Below are 20,665 nucleotides of genomic sequence, written 5' to 3' on the forward strand. Positions count from 1 at the left end.
ATAATAAACATTTAAAATCAATTATTGAAAAATGTTTTTTGTTTATTTGTTTTTTTTTTAATACTTTTTTTAAATTTTTCAGTATACAACTTGCTTAATTATGAACAGTATTTTAGTTTAATTTCATTTAGTTTATTTTATTTTATATTATTTATAATTACTTATTAAATTAAATTTAAATTTTATTTCTCTTTATATACAATATACAAAATTTAATTTAGTTGTAGGGTTTTTATATAATTTTTCCAATTATTTTTTGTTTTTCAATATAAATAAATATTAACAATTTTGTTTTTTTTTTCTTGTTATTTTTGTTCAATATAAATACAAAGATATGAAAGTATTACAATGGCCTTAATATTTAATATAAAAGACAAGTATTTATGATGCTGCTGATGATAATGATGACGACGATAGACATGATAATAATGTTGATAATGATGATAATTATGATGTTTTTGTTTTAGTAATATTGTAAAAGTATGTAATCACGTTCTTGGTCCTTGATAACGACAATATGATCTGCCCATAATATCTTCTGGTGGAATTGACTGATCAACAGGTGGTATTTTTAATAATTCCATTTGATCTCGTATCTACAAAAAGGTGTTGAAAAACAAAAATTAAAAAATGAGAAAAGTTTTGTCTTTTTTTTGTAAAATTTTTATAAACTTTAATAATACTTAGATCTACTTTTAATTGTTCTTCTTTGTGCCGAAATGAAGAATTTATTTTTTCGGTTTTTTATTCAGTTTAGTATCTTAGTTGCAATTCTCTCAATTTACACAAAAATCCATTTAACTATTTTCTAATAGTTAAACTTGTCTTAAACGCACACGAATATAAAAAAAACCCTAGAAACTTTTGTATCTCTTTACAAAAGTAAACTTTTCTAAAAAAAAAAATGCAACAACTTTGTTTACAAAACAATCGATTTTTATTAAAATACCAGGCAAAAGCAATGAACTCATAGGTTTAAGTTTTATTTTCTTTCTTTTTCTACAAAAAAAAAAGTTCTAAACATACTTTACTGGAATCTGGGCTATACAAACCAAAACAAAATTACAGATTTTTTGTTTGTCATAAAAACTATAGTTTTTTATTATTATTTACTCTCTACTTGAATGTGAGAAAAAATTTAGAAAATACAAGTCAAAAGCCCTTTACCTTGATAACGCAGAAAAAAGTAAAAGTTTGAACAAGTTTTTTTATATTTAGTTTCAAAACTTTACGTACATATATAAATATGGTGGCTTAAGAAGAAAGTTTTCACTTTAAGAATTTTCTTTATAAAAACCATGATTTAATAAAATTTTCTTTGACTTAAAGATAAAAAAAATACAACAAAGGAATTAAAACTGCCTCAATAATTTAATGATTACTTTTTGACATATTTCTCAAATGATTTCATAATTAATATTTTTATCTTGTTTAGACCTTTGTTATTGTTGCTTACCATATGCTGTAAAAACAATAGTGTTAGAACACAATAGTTTTTTCTAATTTGAACTTTTTCCCCGTAACTATAGTAGTACTTGAAAATAAAATATTGTGTCATTGCTTCAGGTGTAATGTCTCTATAGGTACTCGCTCAAGTTGCACTAGAATGCAGTAATATTCATATGCATTTTAAATGTAGATAAATTACTTAAACATGAAATTGTTTAAAAATACAGTACAATTTATTCTCACTTTATGGAAATTTTGAAAATGAGATCAGTGAAACTAGAGCAATAGTTCAGATGTTATAAAATATGGTTTTTAGTTAGTGAAAGAAAATTCTAATGAATAAATAGAATTTTATACAATAATGCGGAATGACGAAATAATTTTACAAAGTACTAGTAAGTTTGGACCTAGCCTAGAACTGAACTAGAATTGAACTAGAACTGAACTAGAACTGAACTAGAACTGAACTAGAACTGAACTAGAACTGAACTAGAGCTGAACTAGAAATGAACTAGAACTGAACTAGAACTGAACTAGAACTGAACTAGAAACTGAACTAGAACTGAACTAGAACTGAACTAGAACTGAACTAGAACTGAACTAGAACTGAACTAGAACTGAACTAGAACTGAACTAGAACTGAACTAGAACTGAACTAGAACTGAACTAGAACTGAACTAGAACTGAACTAGAACTGAACTAGAACTGAACTAGAACTGAACTAGAACTGAACTAGAACTGAACTAGAACTGAACTAGAACTGAACTAGAACTGAACTAGAACTGAACTAGAACTGAACTAGAACTGAACTAGAACTGAACTAGAACTGAACTAGAACTGAACTAGAACTGAACTAGAACTGAACTAGAACTGAACTAGAACTGAACTAGAACTGAACTAGAACTGAACTAGAACTGAACTAGAACTGAACTAGAACTGAACTAGAACTGAACTAGAACTGAACTAGAACTGAAATAGAACTGAACTAGAACTGAACTAGAACTGAACTAGAACTGAACTAGAACTGAACTAGAACTGAACTAGAACTGAACTAGAACTGAACTAGAACTGAACTAGAACTGAACTAGAACTGAACTAGAACTGAACTAGAACTGAACTAGAACTGAACTAGAACTGAACTAGAACTGAACTAGAACTAGAACTGAACTAGAAATGAACTAGAACTGAACTAGAACTGAACTAGAACTGAACTAGAACTGAACTAGAACTGAACTAGAACTGAACTAGAACTGAACTAGAACTGAACTAGAACTGAACTAGAACTGAACTAGAATGCTAGAACTGAACTAGAACTGAACTAGAACTGAACTAGAACTGAACTAGAACTGAACTAGAACTGAACTAGAACTGAACTAGAACTGAACTAGAACTGAACTAGAACTGAACTAGAACTGAACTAGAACTGAACTAGAACTGAACTAGAACTGAACTAGAACTGAACTAGAACTGAACTAGAACTGAACTAGAACTGAACTAAACTGAACTAGAACTGAACTAGAACTGAACTAGAACTGAACTAGAACTGAACTAGAACTAGAACTGAACTAGAACTGAACTAGAACTGAACTAGAACTGAACTAGAACTGAACTAGAACTGAACTAGAACTGAACTAGAACTGAACTAGAACTGAACTAGAACTGAACTAGAACTGAACTAGAACTGAACTAGAACTGAACTAGAACTGAACTAGAACTGAACTAGAACTGAACTAGAACTGAACTAGAACTGAACTAGAACTGAACTAGAACTGAACTAGAACTGAACTAGAACTGAACTAGAACTGAACTAGAACTGAACTAGAACTGAACTAGAACTGAACTAGAACTGAACTAGAACTAAAGTAGAACTATAACTGAACTTGGCTAAAGCTTTTCTCAAAGAAACTTTATTCGTAACTTGTTTTTAATAAAGTTAGAAATCTAGCTTTGTATGTGTCTTAAATGACTAAAGGTATTCGATATTATCCACAAAAGAAATGTTTCAAGCACTACACAATGCCGTTTGATTTACAAAATATTTTATTATTTAAACCTGTTAAATAATAATAAAATAGAAATAAATTTAGACACATCAATAAATAATCTAATAATTTAGCATATGAATTAATATTAAATCCTGCATACATGACTTACAAATAGAACTAGTATATTTCAATAGTCATTGCTTTTAAATTACCAATATTTGCAAGACAAACACATCCTTAAACCTAGAGGGAATTAACCAGTAAGTTAATGTGCCACAACTAACAAAGCGCAAATAAATATTTATTGAAATGCTCAAGAAAATCCATAATAGCATTCGGAATTTATTGCCAAGATTATTGTTATTGGGGATTACCAACGCACTTGGTTTCTTCGATATCAATAATGTAGACTATTTGTTATTTGCACAGTGAAGTTGGCGAAAAAACTATTTCCTTTAAAATAAAATATTAAATATAAGAGCACTTAAACTCACAATAATTTTTTTATAAAAAGGAGACTTTATGGTGCTGGCCATAATGGTCACATATGTGCGTCTGCATGATTACTTTTTTCCCTATGTATGTGTATATAAATACTTTTGTATACATAGATAAATATGTTATATATGTACTACATATACATAAATAAATGTTTACTAAAAAAAAGCATATTTACGAATTCTCAATTTTTTCCAAAGAAGTTTATTGTTTAATACTTCAAACAACTTCAATAAAAAAATAAACAATAAAAAGAAATCAACAAATAAATAAAAGGAAAAAGAAAAAAATTCCCTGTAGATCGGATTGGCTGTCCCGAACTAGTGATTTTACTTAATATTTAGGGTCACCCATGACTACAGAATTAGCTGTGTAACTAATTAAGAGACCTTCACGGATCACTACACTGCAATTAAAAATTTAGAATTGAAACTGTAAAAGACTACAGCTGGTGCTTTCAATTTTAGAAATAGCAAAGTGTGTGTAGACTTCTTCCCTATATTGCAAATCCAAAAATATATATACCGTGTGAATGAAGGACTTAGACATTTTAGAAAACTACTGCTTAAAAGTGATTCACTAACACCTTGTAAAACTTCTGGGTCCTTACACGCTTTACAGACATTTAATAAACTTAACTGTGTGCTACTACACTGAACTACTACTTCACTCTACTACAAGTACAAGTGCTGTACTGCAGTGTGTGTAAAATCCTGATGGAGTAAAATGAGAACATGAGTACGAGTATGTAAATTAAATAAAATTTTTTTATTCCTTGTTTATTTCTTCTACTTTTCTTCATTTTTATGTCTACTGATGTTGTTTGTTAATTTAAACTCTTTCTTCCATTACACACACACACTTGTACTCATAAACTACGTAAAGAGTTGGTCGTCGGTCATAAATGATTTTATTGCACTGCGTTGGCCTGCTACAGTACGTGCGATAAACTTTAAGTACAGCATAACATTTTATATTTTTATATCTTTCCTCTTTATCCTTTTTTTGTTGTTGTTTATAAAAGATTACGACTAAGAATTGCTGTTATTTTAAGTTGTCGTTTCTCTCCCGTTTGTTCCTTCTTAAATATTAAAGGTAAACATTTATTAAGAACTATAAAATGCTATAATTTTCAACAGTAGTGTTTATTTAGTTTCCAAGGCTTAAAATAGTAAAACTCCTTTTATAGCGTTAAGCAAAAAAAAAAAACTGAGAAAAAAAGAATGTAAGTGGAATGTTTGCGCATTTGTAGGGATTTCATTTGTTATGCCAGTTTTATATTATTTACAGTGTCTCATGTGCATTAATGTTACTGCAGAGCATCAGAGTTGCCAGATGAGTTGCTTATTAACATATTTTTAGCCATATTTTTATTGCAGCATTATTTAAGACCAAATCCAAGAATATAAAGCTGAAATTGTGTGCAACTATGTAGATAATATGTCATATATAATATTAAAATACTAATATGCATATCTGGCAACACTGTTGCTAAACAAAATTGTGATATTTTCATTTTTCTAGGATTTTTGCCATTCTTTGTTTTCCGGTTATAAAAAAGAGATGTGGTGAGTTTTCTCTGTCATGCATTTATATTCAGCAGGTTGTTTTTTATCTTTCATTTTCATTTTCTATTCTAAGGGTATTATTATGTAAAGACCCATAGACTGGAAGACAACACATACATAAGTGGTCTAAGATGATAACAATGGCGATGATGATGCTCTTAAGTGGCTTTTTGACAAAAGAGCAAAAAAAAAAATAAAAAAAAAATTGAGTAGCTGTAGCTAGAATGAAGAGAATGTTTGTTTGCATAAATATTTTTAAACAGGAATTTACAATGTTGTTTAGCACATACTTTGAAAATGTTATTTAAACAAAAGCAGTTTTGAAGTATTTTTTTTAATGCTTAAAAAAAATCTGTGAATATAAAACACATAAACACTTCAAACACCGGTTGCATTAAAATTGCAAACGTAGTAAAAAAAAATGTAAATAGTTTTCAAGTTAAATAATATATTTTAATGTTATGATTATAAAATTCCATACTTTTAAATAGTTTTACTGTTTATTTATATAACAAGAATGACAAGTTATAGACATACAAATACACGTTTTTTGGCCATTATTTTGGTATATTAAAGAAAAAATAAAATTATTAAGTTACAAAAACGTTTGATGATGATTTGTTTATATGAGAATGTAAAAATTTTACTTTACTTTTCATTATAAGGCTGTTCGATATTACCCTTACGTATGAGTAATTTTTGAATATCAATCATTCGACAGGTACTCCTAATATGTTTAAATCTATTATCCAATATAACACAGTTCTAAATAAAGAAATTATATTGAACTCTTGTTATTTTTACAATATTTTGCATTTTAACCAAAATTTAATTGACAGCTCACTTAAAATTTTTAAACACTATTGACAGCTCTCACCAAACTCAATTGTCGATGGGGATACCTAACAATATAACTACATTGTTTTCAACAAATTTTTTGTTTAAATCGACAAGTATCTAATCAATTTTATTTTTATAATAGTAACACGTTTCTCTTATATATGTATTTTCCTTAATAACATTTACCCTACTTTTTCTCTATCTAATAATCAGTCTTCATTTTAGCCAAATTCAACTTTAAAGGGTAATAATTTTTTTTCATACTCTTATACATTTGTTCTCCATAAACATAAGGAAAATACAATAAAAACATATAAAATATACAAAAAAAATAACTCTATGCATCAACAGACAATAAAAAAACGAATTTCCTTTTTTCCATTTTAATTCATCACGATGGTTTAAAATAATAAAATGCATAAAAATTTCATAACATATTTTAAAATTTACACTTAAATAATTTTTCGGTGTTTTTTATTTTTGTACTTTACCATTTTTATTTCGACAAACAACTGGAAAAAAATAAATGAAATTCATATTACAAATACAGAAAAAAATAAATAAATGGAAAAAAACAGAAACTCAAGGCAAAAAACTTTACGAGGACAAAAAGAGTCATCCTCATCAACATCATACTGCAGTAGATTTTAATAATGAAGAGGCAACCGTGTTGCTCTTGTTTTTATTTTCCAACATTTTCTCATACTCAACATACACTTATGAGTATGTACTTCACATAGTTACACTTAAACATACATACACATTCATACATGTATAAATTGAGGATACTACAAGTAAACTGGAACTGCCCATTTAGCTTGAAAGAATAGAGTACAGTGCAGAGTATAATAACTTTAATACAAAAAAAAAAGTATTTTACTCCTTTATCAGCATCACCACTATTATATATAAGTGCTGTATGATACCAAACCAGGAGCCAAGTGCCAAAAGCAGTGTGTGGATAGTATATAAGGTTCCTTATTTAGAAATACGGCCAAACACTTTCAGTATGATTTTGTACAAACAAAAGCTTGTTTATCACGATATAGACAATTATAACAGGTGGACGATTTTCTAAAAATTTAGTTATGGGCCGATTGAATTCCCAACATATATTTTATTGTTCCTAATTTATGGTCCAAATCCTGTGTTATGTCTTCTTCTATTTGCATATAATAGTCTGTATGATATATGCAGTTTTGTTGGAGCATTTCATGTATTTACATTTTTAATTACGACTTTATGAATTAGTAAATTTTTTTTTCGTGTTGCAAGTTCTTTCTTTACTACATCAGTTTTTAAACACTTTCAAACACACACGAATTGACTTTGTTCTAGGGTTCTATAAATCGACTTTCGAATAATCGAACAATCTACTTTTTGTCGAAAAAAGTCGAAAAGTCGAAGTCGACTATTTTGTTCCAAAAAAGTCGATAACTCTAACTTTGTTAATAAAAGTCGAAAAAAGTCGATAAGTCGAAAAAAGTCGAATAAAGTCGAAAAAAGTCGAAAAGTCGTAAAAAGTCGAAAAGTCGAAAAGTCTGAAAAAGTCGAAAACTCGAAAATTATAGAAACAAGTCAAAAATAGTCAAAAATCTTAAAAAAAGTGGAAAAAAAGTCAAAAATTCTAAAATAGTCGGAAAAACTCGAAAAAAGTCAAAAAATACTCTAAAAAAGTCGAAAGAAGTCGAAAATAGTTAAAAAGTCGAAAAAATCGAAAAGTCGAAAAAAGTCGGAAAAAATCGAAAAAAGTCGAAAAGTCGACTATTTATAAAATACTTATAGTCGAAAAGTCTAAAAGTCGACTTTTAATTAAATGAAAAAAGTCGAAAAGTCGAAAAATCGACTTTTCATAAAATGCAAAAAGTCGAGAAGTCGAAAAGTCGACTTTTAACTAAATGAAAAATATCGAAAAGTCGAAAAGTCGACTTTTCGTTTCAACTATAGAACCCTACTTTGTCCATGGTGTGTGTGTGTGTTTGTATAAACAAAAACTAAAGATCCGTTTATTTGTGCCATTATAATCAAACTCACACTTGCATAGACAACGCCATAGTAAGTTCACATTAATGTAAAAGGCAGTGGAAAAATGTATACTTTCATGGCTGTTTTTTCATTACGACTTTTAAATATTTATTTTTTTTTTATATGTTATACATTTTTTGGCAGAATTAAGGGGTTGGCTGCTGCACATGTTTTCTGCTGATTATTACCACGTTTGCCTTCAACAGCATCAAAAATAATGAAAAAAAAGTAAAACAATTTATAGCCTTTATTACTAAAGCAAGTGGTAAAAACTAATTAATGTTCACTGCTCTACTGACTTTGTAACCTACTCTCTTTCACTACCATCACCAGCACAGCACAATTACATATACAATATTTTTCGGTTTTAAATTTAAATTTCTTTGCCATTTTTCTGTTTTATTTTTGAAGGGGTAATTTGTAATTAAAATACTTTTCTTAATGTTGTACTTTTTTTTTTTGATATTTTAACCCCTTACTATTGTCGTACATTTTTCGTCATATCGCTTCTTAATCTTTTAAAATTTCTCTGTTATTTTCAGCTTGGCATCATACACTCATAGCAATAATCATTAGGAGCCTGTTATTAATTTCAAACTTTTTAGCATTTCTAATGATGTCATTACATATTTAATTCCTTTTTCGTTTCTTTGTAAAATAAATTATCCTGAGCAATAAAAAAAAACAAAGAATCTATTTACAATTAAAAATGCCTTGGTTTTGAGCATTGTGCTGTGATATGAGTGGAATATTGTTTGAGAAAGAAATTAAAACATTTAATTAATTTTATTTTTATCCCTGCGCTAATAATAAAAAAGTGAAAACTCAATTTGTAATCAAGCTTGGTAAATATGTTAAGAAGTTTAAAAGTTAATTCAAAAGTTGAATTATTATAAAATTATTTATATTCATGACAAACAGAAATGTTGCGCCGAATTTTTATGTGCTATTTTTTTAGAAAATCAAAAAAAAAACAAATTTAAACCATATGCCTGTATACATGGAAAGGCATAATTTGTATCAATTACTTTTTCAGCTTTCTTTTTGCCTTTACTGCAGTGAAAACAACTAACAAACTAACTAACCAAATAACACATTCTGACAAAATTTAAAAAAAGTCGAAACCCTGAGACCAAGTTGGAATTTTCTAAAGGCTTGAGCCGCGCTGAATCCCACTTTGATCTAAGATTTTCTGCATCACATCTGGTACTTGCCATTTTTGGCCTTTTTTGGGTCGTTATAACATCACCAAGACAAATTTATTTATAAAATGTTCTATGCATATAGTAGGGATATAGGCGAAACCATAATAGAAAAATAGAAGGTAGTGTCAATCTCTCTTTATTTTTTAAAATTCGACATCTGACATTCTTAAGGATTTTGAAGTTTTCATAGAAATCGTTTAACCATATTAATTTGAAAAATTACAGTTTTCTTTGAAGTTTGTATAAAAATTAAACAAAATTGAATAAATGCATTGAATTCAATGTTAAGATTAATAACATATTTAATATTAAACAGAAACTAATTATTTAAACAATTTAAACAGGAAAATATATTGAAAACTTGCAAGAAGATTTGTTAAAAGAGCTGGTTATGAGTTTGCTTTATATAAAAAACAATGCAATATCTACATTGTTAAAACGATACTTGTCAAAGTGCAAATGTTTCCAGCATTACCTTCTTCTGTCTGGTCGACTGACGGATTGAATTTCCACGCAAACTAGACTATTCAAAACACAGAATAGACTAAAATTCAGCCTTTAGTACGGATTATATTCCTAAATACAGACAAGACTATTGTCCAGACTATGCTATAGTGCAGACTTAGACTAAAATATAGACCAAATTATAAACTAGACCAGCCTATAGAATAGACTATAGTCTAGACTACAGGCTAAACTTTAGTTCAGTCTATGCACTAAGATATAGTACAGACTGCAGACTAGACTATAGTCCAGACTATAGACTAAACTATAGTCTACTTTTGTATCAATATAAATATCTAAGACAAACTTTGATGGACTGGAAAGCTTTTATAGTTACGAACCTCAAATTTTGCAAGAACTACATTGGCATCTACTTGAATAATTGGAAAAAATGAATAGTCTAACTTCAAGCTAAAACGTTGTCAAAACGACATAAGCCCATAATTAAAGCTACGGCAGTAACTACAAATTCTCTCATATTTCTATTTATTTTCTTTTATTTTTATTTTTCGTTGCCTATTTACATGGTTTTGTTTATAAAATATATGAAAATATTTTGAAAGTATGGTAACGCTGTTGGGAGAATGAGTAGCTAAAAATGTGAGCATAAAAATAAACGCTCTCAAAGTAAAATAAAATCTATTTTTTCAAGCGCATTCTACGACTTCAAAAAATGCCAATTTGTATGGAAAAAAGCGCTATGTCCCAGTTCTGTTTCATCATTAAAACTGAAAAAAGTTAAGTTGTAAATTTTCGTATTGAAAATGAAAAAAGTATACTTTTCACATACTTTTTTTCTTTTTCCATTAGTCCAGAAAAAAATAACAAAAAGACGTGTTTAAAATATGTTTTAAGATGAAATATCTTCTGAAAAAAATTAATTAACTAATATTTTCATTCACTAGTATATGAAATCCCAGTAATAACATACAAAAAATAACTTATCAAAACTACATTTATTATTTAGTACCTTTCGAACAACTATGTTTATTTTCGTGCTTCTACTAATACATTCTCACCAGTTAGGTTTTTGACAGGAGACTTAGGTCTTTGACAATCCCTTTCGCCTAAATGCTACTATATGGTTCTATGCCAACTGAATGTCTACTCTGTCAACTTTAAAATAAAGGCTTTACATCTGACATATCTTCTTTCTTCTTCAAGATATCTTCACCTAAATCTTGAAAACTCATGCTTTTCGGTGTATTCATGGTATTTATACCCTACACTACTATAGTTCGGAGGGTATTATGCTTTGTAAACATTGTCTATAATGAGCAAAAATACTGGATCCACACCTATCTGAGGATGTTCCAATCGATTCAAAGTCACTTTCTGATTCAACTTAACAATATCTGCCCCTCCATCAACTTCAATGGATGATGTCTCAGCAACTACAGCAGATTTTTAAACAATTCCAAAAGTAATTTCAGAAGAAATCATTTGAATGTATAAGTCAGTCTTTTTTGTAAAATAAAGGCTAAATGTACCAAAAAATACAGTTTTTGTCAATTTATTGTTATATCAAGCTTTAGGTGAAGATATGTATCTCGAAGAATATAGAAGATGAGAGAAGGAACTTTCAGATGGTATATAAAAAAAATTGTCTTATCACTGTTATAAATCTCAAGAACGGCCAAAAATGTCGTATATAAAATTACAGGACACTATATATCAAAACCCAGATATGATGTAACAAATCAGAGGTCAGGTACGAATTCAGCGTGGCTCAATCCTTATAATAGTATAGATTAGTCTCTGGGTTAAAAACCTGTTGGCCAGTATAATCAGACGACTTCCAGAACTATCTTATAACTCTTATACTAATGCTGATTGTTAATATTCCTCGTCTCATAATTTCATTCACAAATTCTAGCTTCATACCCCACTGTATGTATCATATAAATTGACATTATATCTTTTTTTCTTCTATAAGTTTCTTTCGTGTTTAGCTGCGGTTAAATTTAAAGTTTCCTTAATGTTTTTGTGAGTGTCTGCATTTCTTAATAAAATTTGCATATTTGCTCGTAATATGCGAAGTACAAAAACATCTAGACAAAAAAAAACACAATGAACACTTCATCCGGTTTTCAAGTCATTCATTTTTATATTGCAATTTCCACAGAATTTTCATCTTAATCGTTTAATTTTTTTCTTGTAGGCCATTACAGATTTTTTTCCGCACCACAAAAGTGCTGAAGTTACGATGGTGATATTGTCATTTTTAATATTTGCATCTTAAAGTAGATATTATTTTTACAATTACTAAAGTTTGAAAATGCAGTTTTTCTGTTAAATATCTACGAAAGTTTAGATAACTGTGTCAAGATTATGCTGCCTGTTCGTTCATAAAGAGTATGAAAAAATTTGTTAATTATTATAAAAATTTTGGCTTTAATTACTTAATAAAAATTGTAGAGTTTTATTTAAAGAGACATTGCAAAGATTCATTTCATCCCTTCAAATAAAAAATTATATTTTTAATTCTAAATGTGTTACTTTTTGGGCTTTTAATGTCAATAGTCATTAGGAACACTTTTCAATTAATTTAAAGTAACATTTCTACAAATATTTTTTTCCATATATTTTCATTTCTTTATTTCTGGCACATTACAAAACTGGGCCTAAATATTAACATTATTTTTAAAAGGAATTTCCATTTAATCCATTAAGCTGTTTTTTGTGTCTTCTCCTTGTGTTTCCATTTCTTATTCTTCTTTTTTTTTTCAATCTAATAAAATCTTAAATATGTCATGAGAAAATAGTATAAAAACCCTATGAAATAATGTGAGATGCCTTTTTAAATGCTTTTAAAACCAAAACAAAGTAGACACATTTATGTTGAACAATAACAACAACAGAAAAACCCCAAACAACAGCAACATGAGCAACAGAAGAAACCTCGTGACAACAGGAAGGGGAAAATAACACAGTAATAACAACAAGAAAAATTATGAAGAATGAGGTTTACTTGTTCACACAGACAAAGAATGAAGAAAACCACCTTCTGCTCGAAAATATTGTATGAAAAGAGGCATGTAACAAATAATAACAATGTAATATTGTAATAATACAAAAAAGACGAGGAAAACTAAATAAAATAGAATAGAAAAGAGCCCAACATTAGAATGGACAGACAGACGGACATTCCTTATAGCTGCTTACACACACAGAGATAAACAGAACAAAAAAAAAATACAAAAAGTAAAAAATAAAAAACATCGTTTTATACTCAACAACTCTTAACAATTTCCTTAAAGAATTTCTGTTGAAACACACAAAAAATGGCCTTTACTTTATTTTCTTTAGTTCTTGTTATTGTTGTTATTAGGCGGATTTGCAAAAGAATGAATTCCTACTGGTCGATGTTACCATTTCAAGGACACAAAATAAATCTTGTTTTTTAATAAGTTTGACGAATTTTAATTTGACAAAATTTACAATTCAATTGAACTTCATTTAATGGCCATAAATTTGAATGTTTCCTTCGAGTTAGTTTTATTTAAATAAATAAAATATTATTAATTTATTTATTTAAATAAATTAAAATAACAAATTAGTAATAAATATTAATCATACCACAAGTTGACCTCGCAGTGCACAGCTTTTTACCGTAAAGGAAATAAATAAGCATTTCCACCGAAAAATCTACACATCATATAATTTTTTTGATTATATATTTATGTAGAGCCCAAATAGCTTTACCTAAGATATATACAGTTAATGGTGCGTGACGTTATGTGACAAAAGTATAGTATACTTCTCGGTGGAAATACCCTTATCTGTGATTTCTAAATAAATTTGAATGTTTCCTTCGAGTTAGTTTTATTTAAATATTAAACAAAGTAAAATTGATTTTGTAAGGATTTTTTTTTTGATGTTTTATAAAATATTCTAATTATTGGCCTTTATAATGAATTTTAGAAAAGGACTAAAAAATAATCTTAAAGTTTTATATCTTTTGCTTATGATACATCTAGGCGTATACTTATTAAAATAACAAATTAGTAATAAATATTAATCATACCACAAGTTGACCTCGCAGTGCACAGCTTTTTACCGTAAAGGAAATAAATAAGCATTTCCACCGAAAAATCTACACATCATATAATTTTTTTGATTATATATTTATGTAGAGCCCAAATAGCTTTACCTAAGATATATACAGTTAATGGTGCGTGACGTTATGTGACAAAAGTATAGTATACTTCTCGGTGGAAATACCCTTATCTGCGATTTCTAAATAGTCCACTTTGCATGAAATTTTACTTGTATTAAGAGCAAGTTTTGTAGGGGTCAGAGGATCCCAAACTGAAATGAATAATTTTATAAATAATTTCCTAGCAACCCTAATCCACTTTTTGTGAAACTTATAACTTATGTTATATTCGGCTATGTCGAATCTTATATACCCACCATCACACCGTATGCCAGAAATGAGCGTTAAGTCACCTTATATGAGGGGGGGGGGTTGGTAAGGTAAAATAATGACCCGATTCTAATAAAATTCGGTATAAAGATTTTATTTTATTTTATTTTTGTCGAATTGCATCGCTATACTCGTATTTTTAAGCCAGTAATGAGCGTTAAGGTCATTTTCTTATATGGGGGTAAGGCCATTTATAGACCGATCCTCATAGAACTTGGTAGAATTTGGTAGAGAATTTAGCTCATATTAAACTTATTAATGTCGAATTTTATCGCTATACTCGCAATTTTTAAAATAGTTATGATTGTTAAAGCTGTTTTTCGGGGGGCTACTTGTATGGGGGCTATGCAAAAACGTGGACCGATATTCCCCTTTTTACAAATACCAAACAAATCTTACATATAGGAAATATTTGTGGAAAATTTCAACTCTCTAGCTCTTTTCGTTCGGTCTCTGTCGTGCTTTCAACAGACAGACGGACGGACAAACATGGCTAGATCTTCTTAGAATTTAATATGGACCCAGAACGTATTACAAACGGAATGACAAAATCAATATACCCTCCATTCTTTTTCGGTGGTGGGTATACTAATGCAGTAATAAACAATATTTTAACAATACATTCCCTAAAAGAACTGTTTCATAGTTATGTTGTTAAATGTTATATAAGTAGGTAAAATAAAAGCTACTTATTCATGGCTACAATGAACAGAATTATACAAGTATAGAAGAATGAATACATATTTATGTACATGAATAATAAAAACCCAGTAAACTGCTTCTTTCTTCTAACCAACACACAGAGGCAAGTAGAGCAAAATTCTCTTCTTCATGACAACCATTTGTTACCTTAACAAGCATTGTCGTTTTACTTCCATCATATAATTCTTAGACATTGTTTTTCTATTTCCTTTTTTACTTTAACTTGGCTTTGGAATTATTATGGTTTTTAATTTAACAATTTATCAGTCAGTTGTTAGTTAGTTTATAAAGATGAGAATGTGGCACATACGTACAAGAAGTCTACCTAAACATATCAAGGTATTTACATAAGTGCATTTGTTTGTGTGTGAGATAGTTTTTATTCTTAGGTAGTACACATTGAAGAGGTATTAGTGACAATAGTAAAATAGTTTTTAAGCCTTAAGAATGTTAACAAAGATATAAATGTTTATTTTCTTTCTTAACCTGATTATTTCTTGCTTACTTCTTGGCCTGTTATCTGAACCATTTTATGGCCAACATAAAAATGTCTTAAGATTTTTAACCCTTCTTAAAGTTTTTTTCTTCAAAATTTTTCTCAGAATTTATCAGTGGGGAGAAAGAAAAAAATCTATAACAATTTTATTTTGTTTTTGTGACTTACCGCTTCAACTTCTTTAAATACTCGTATTAAATTTTTTCCTGCCAGCTTAGCAATATCCTCTTCAGACCATTTATCAGACTCTAGTAATGCAGCAAAAAGATGAGGATACTTGGAAACATCCTCTAGTCCTTTGGGTACACTAAAATAAAAATTCAATGAAAAATATAAAGCATAACTCTTATAAAGACACACAAAACATAAACATACATTCGCCCACAAAATAGGAAAAAAAAACAACAGACCGGACTAACAAACCATGGCTACAATATATGTATGTATGTGTGAAGCAACAAAAAAAGAAGGATAAATCTGTATAAAAAATATTTCTACTTAAAATATTGTATTTAAATTGAAAATATTAAAAAATCTGTTCAAAAAAAATAATGTTGCAAAAACAAACATAACAAAAAATCAACTAAAAGTTTAACTTAAAAAGATTTCCATAAATAAAATTTAACATAAAAAAAAGCAAATAATCCAATAAGCATTTACATATAACATTATTATTATGTTTATAAAAAATGTCAAAAAGAGTATGTTAGCCAGACTGAAAAAAATTAAAAAAAAAAACTTACAGATTTACACCATCGTAACCGGCTCCTATGCCCACGTGATCCACGCCTGCTACTTCTCGTATGTGATTTATATGAGCTTTAATAATATCAAAAAAAAACATCATCAAAATAAGAGAAAAAACAGAAGTCTATAAATAAACATGTTATTTTTATAACGTGTAAAAGGTATATATTACACAAAGAAAGATAGTGGAGAGAATACAGTAATCCCTCGATTTATTTCATAAAGTTTAATTTTACAGTACAATTTAATAATACAGTAATCCCTCGATTTAATACTAATGACTAGTATTGAACAAGAACTGAATTAGAACTAGTGGAAATAAATATTAAAACAAAAAAATGTGTCCCCACTTTCTCTCCTCTCATTGTAGGACTCTTAAAATATTTTATATATTTTTTAAAAGTATTTATTTTTTGCTAAAACATATATTCAATTATAATTTTCATAGTGTTAAAAAATATTCTACTTACCAACGACATCGTGTAGTGTTGCTTGTCCAGAACAACTAACAAAATGCGGATAGAATGCAACCATTACTAAGCCACCATTTATAGCCTTGGAATTATTCAAATATGAAATTAAAAAAAAGAGAGAAAAAAAAAAGAATATTACACCAAAACGAAATAAATAAAAATGTTAGAAAAAGAAACAAAAAATATAAGTTAAGAGATAAAAATACCAAATGGAATAAAAATTTAATGAAATCAACATATTTGTGCTTTCATTTTATTTTATATTCAAAAGCTGAGAAAAAAAAAATAATAAAACTTACAATTCTTTGCAAGACATGGTCGGGTACATTACGCGAACTGTTGCATATGGCATGTGCGGAAGAATGTGAGAATATAACGGGTGCTTTTGAAGAACCCAAAGCATCCAACATTGTGGGCACTGAAACATGTGACAAGTCAACAATCATGCCCAAACGATTCATTTCTTGTACGACCAGCTTTTCAATTTGCAACAGCAATAGAACAGAAGCAGCAACAACAACAGCAACAGTAGTAATATTAATAGATCCAGTTGTAGTTTTAGTTCCCAACACATACAACAAATTAGTGGCATCAGTAGCAGCAGCAACATGAAAAAAAATTTGAAATGGCAAAAGAAAACAAAATGCAAAAATATTTTAAGAATTTGTTGAAAAAATATTGTCAACTTGTATAAATGTTAACTTGACTAAAAAAATGCGGAAATGTAATAGTTACGGAAAAAATAATATAAAAATCCGAAATGTAGTAGACAGAATGAAAGAAAAATGTAACTCGCATTCGTACATATAAATAAGTTGGATTATAATTCGTTGTTTTTTTTTTTTTTTTTTTTTTTTTTTTCTTTATTTTTATTATTCTTTTTTTGCTGTACATTACAGCAGAAGCAGCAAATAAATTTTCACCGGAAATTCCTGTTTGCTACAAGCAACCAAGGCAAAATAATAACAAAACAAGTGTGTATGTACATGTGTATGTATGTACTTTCAATAGCAGTATGCAAAAGAATTAATTGTTAGTGAAGTTTTATTATCGAGGGTTAATCACATCTCTGCCGTTTAAATCAGGTCCAAATCTCTAAATCAAAATCTTAAGAGAACAGAAAGAACTTAAATAATTGTATATAAGGACTTTTGGCAATCATGTTATAGGTCACATTATGTCAAAATTTTAACCAAACATTTTCATATTTTTTTAATATCTTTTTTAAAATTTTTTCAAAATCTAACAATTTCTCCTTTCTTTTGTGGCTTATTGAGTTATAGCAATTATTTATAGAAATAATACTTTGAATTTATATTATACAATAATGAAGTTTATTTTCAAATAAAGCCAAGAAAAACAAGAATTTATGCAGAAATTCGAATGAAATGAAAGAATTTATTAACAAACCGGTAAAGTACATATATCCATATTAGACCGGTTCAAGAATTTTTTTTTTGGGAAATTTTATGCTAAATTTTTTTTGTAAGCACGCCTCATTGTGCTTCTTACACGCAGGTGGTAATTTACGTATATGGAATTTCCGGTCCATTATACGTGCACTTTGCTCAAGTACTTAAGCTATCTAATCTCTGACCATTGCTGCCCCGTTGCTTAACTTTCGAGATGCAAAAACATGCTGTTGAGTCAGCAACAGCACCTAAATATGTAGCCTGTAGACCGAAGTACGAATCCATCAAATAAGTCGAGGCTTTGTTCTTATTCACAGTGACACACTGTGATAAATCTGTTATGAACAAAGTTTACTCTGAACATTCCTGGACAAGGAAGGAAAATTCAATGGTATCACTTGTATAAGATACTTTTCATCCATCACCATTTAACCCAGCACACTTCTCATTTATCCGACATAGTCATAAGAGAAAAACATACAACAAACTCACTCTTGGTATACGAACGGATGAGTTCCGTATACCCATACATTCATCCTGTATCATATATGTACAATTACCACTAACTCAATTTCAACGCTTAGTCTGACAGTTACTCCTCTGTGGGGTATCTGTTGTCATTCGCCAACAGCACCGAACTTATCCCAAAATAAAGATTTCACCGTCTTTTAACCGCAACATTTGGGTTGCGGTTAAAAGAATTTGGGTTTAAGCCACAGCCAGTACGTGGATCCCGAAGGAACCTTAACCAACTGACCAGCCAGGACAAGTCCTGCGGGCAACTGGCCACCCGCAGTTCCAAATGTGTTTCTCTGGTTAGACCCTATGTCAAATTATTCCAAGGACTAGCCGAGGAGTGAATTGACATCACCAGTTTATAGTCCCGGCAGACTAGAGGTACTAGTAGCACCTCTTTACCCCGGGATTGCAATACACCAAGATGAGGGTCTTTCATCAAGGAAACATGCCCCGGGGGGTCATGATTTAGTACTATATGATATCTAGGTATCAATCGAAAATATATTAATCTAGAAATACAAAAACCTTTATAAATATGTGGAACTTGTTTTAGAACCAGCCTATTATAACAATATATACATGTATATGTGTAAATATATTATCACCATATTTACTCAACTAAATTTGTATGTATTTATACACACTCATACAATGATTATTATAATAATCATAATACATTATTGTTTATTTATAAATGTGTATATATAAAAATATGGAGAATATACATATGATTCATTCACTCATACATTTAATCCCATCCATTGCTCTCTCTATAAATGGAAGGAAGTATAGAGAAATTTATTAAAATGAATAAAAGCTAACTAGAGGAAAGAAAAAATACATTGACTAAAATCTCATTTTAATAAAATTCTAACGATACTAAAACTAACAGCACAAGTTTCTATTAAATAAAATTGCTGCAACATAAAAAAAAGTAAAAGAAGGAGAAAAATTACTAAAATTGTCTATTAAAATGCAAAACTTAATGCAAATTCCACTTAGTTTTTTCCCTTTTCCACTACAGTGAAACAAAATTTTTCTTTGCAACTAAATGCAGTATCAGTATTTGTACCTTGAAATTTTCAGAGTAAGAAAAGTAAAGAAATAGCGAAAAAAAACAAAGTGCATAAAATTGTACTATTAGTTTGGCTACTTAGTTGTACAAAAAAAAATTACAATTACAACTGGAGCAAAAGAAAAATTGAGCTTATATACATACATATACATATTTTTAAAGTTATTAATGGATTCTTTTTATTTTGTCAGAAAAAAGGATATACAAAATGTGGATATTTTTTTTGTAATTCAAGCCAAAGAGATAGAAGCTAAACTCTAATGTATTTAATTGAATGCACATCAAAGAAACTACATTCAATGACATTTTTAACATTTATAAAAAAGGGGGACCTTTTTTCGTTTTCACTATGAAAGTTAAATGGTTTATTTAAATTGGATAATTTTGCTAAACAAAATGTAACAAATACGAAAGGGTTTATAAATCTAATGATCACTGTGGAACTTATTAAAAAATCTAATTAAAATATGTTAATTAACTCTATTATGTCCTCTTAATACCAACCACTGAATATTTAGGTTCAAATGGGAAATTCATACAATAAAGTTAAACATTATTTGAGAATTTCCTAATGAGGATTAAATGTTTAAAAATCATACGTCATGTTAGTAATTCACTTACCTTTCCAAATTTTGATAAACCACCAATATGGGGATATTTGCCAGGTTCGTCAACTTTGCAACAGTCCGCCCTAAAACGAAATAAACAGAAATTTAAATAATAAGAAAACAGGTACTT

At 28.7% G+C, this 20,665-nt stretch overlaps 1 protein-coding gene across 4 annotated transcripts in view; it reads right to left on the bottom strand.

The window, feature by feature from the left end:
* Positions 1 to 233: 233 nt before the first annotated feature.
* Positions 234 to 20,665, bottom strand: part of LOC119604934 (dipeptidase 1) — a 55,511-nt gene continuing 35,079 nt past the window's right edge. For all 4 annotated transcript variants that reach the window (XM_037957867.1, XM_037957859.1, XM_037957850.1 and 1 more), the window contains exons 7-12: positions 20,549 to 20,618; positions 17,221 to 17,397; positions 16,919 to 17,003; positions 16,445 to 16,520; positions 15,870 to 16,008; positions 234 to 596 (exon numbers count right to left, since the gene is read on the bottom strand). In XM_037957867.1, coding sequence (XP_037813795.1) covers positions 489 to 596; positions 15,870 to 16,008; positions 16,445 to 16,520; positions 16,919 to 17,003; positions 17,221 to 17,397; positions 20,549 to 20,618 — 655 coding nt within the window. In that variant the 3' untranslated portion in view covers positions 234 to 488. The remainder of the gene's footprint in view (positions 597 to 15,869; positions 16,009 to 16,444; positions 16,521 to 16,918; positions 17,004 to 17,220; positions 17,398 to 20,548; positions 20,619 to 20,665) is intronic.

The sequence above is a fragment of the Lucilia sericata genome, unplaced genomic scaffold (assembly GCF_015586225.1).
Source record: "Lucilia sericata isolate MDLA Ls3-8-SP2 unplaced genomic scaffold, ASM1558622v1 Contig000014F_arrow, whole genome shotgun sequence".
Classification (NCBI taxonomy): Eukaryota; Metazoa; Arthropoda; class Insecta; order Diptera; family Calliphoridae; genus Lucilia; species Lucilia sericata.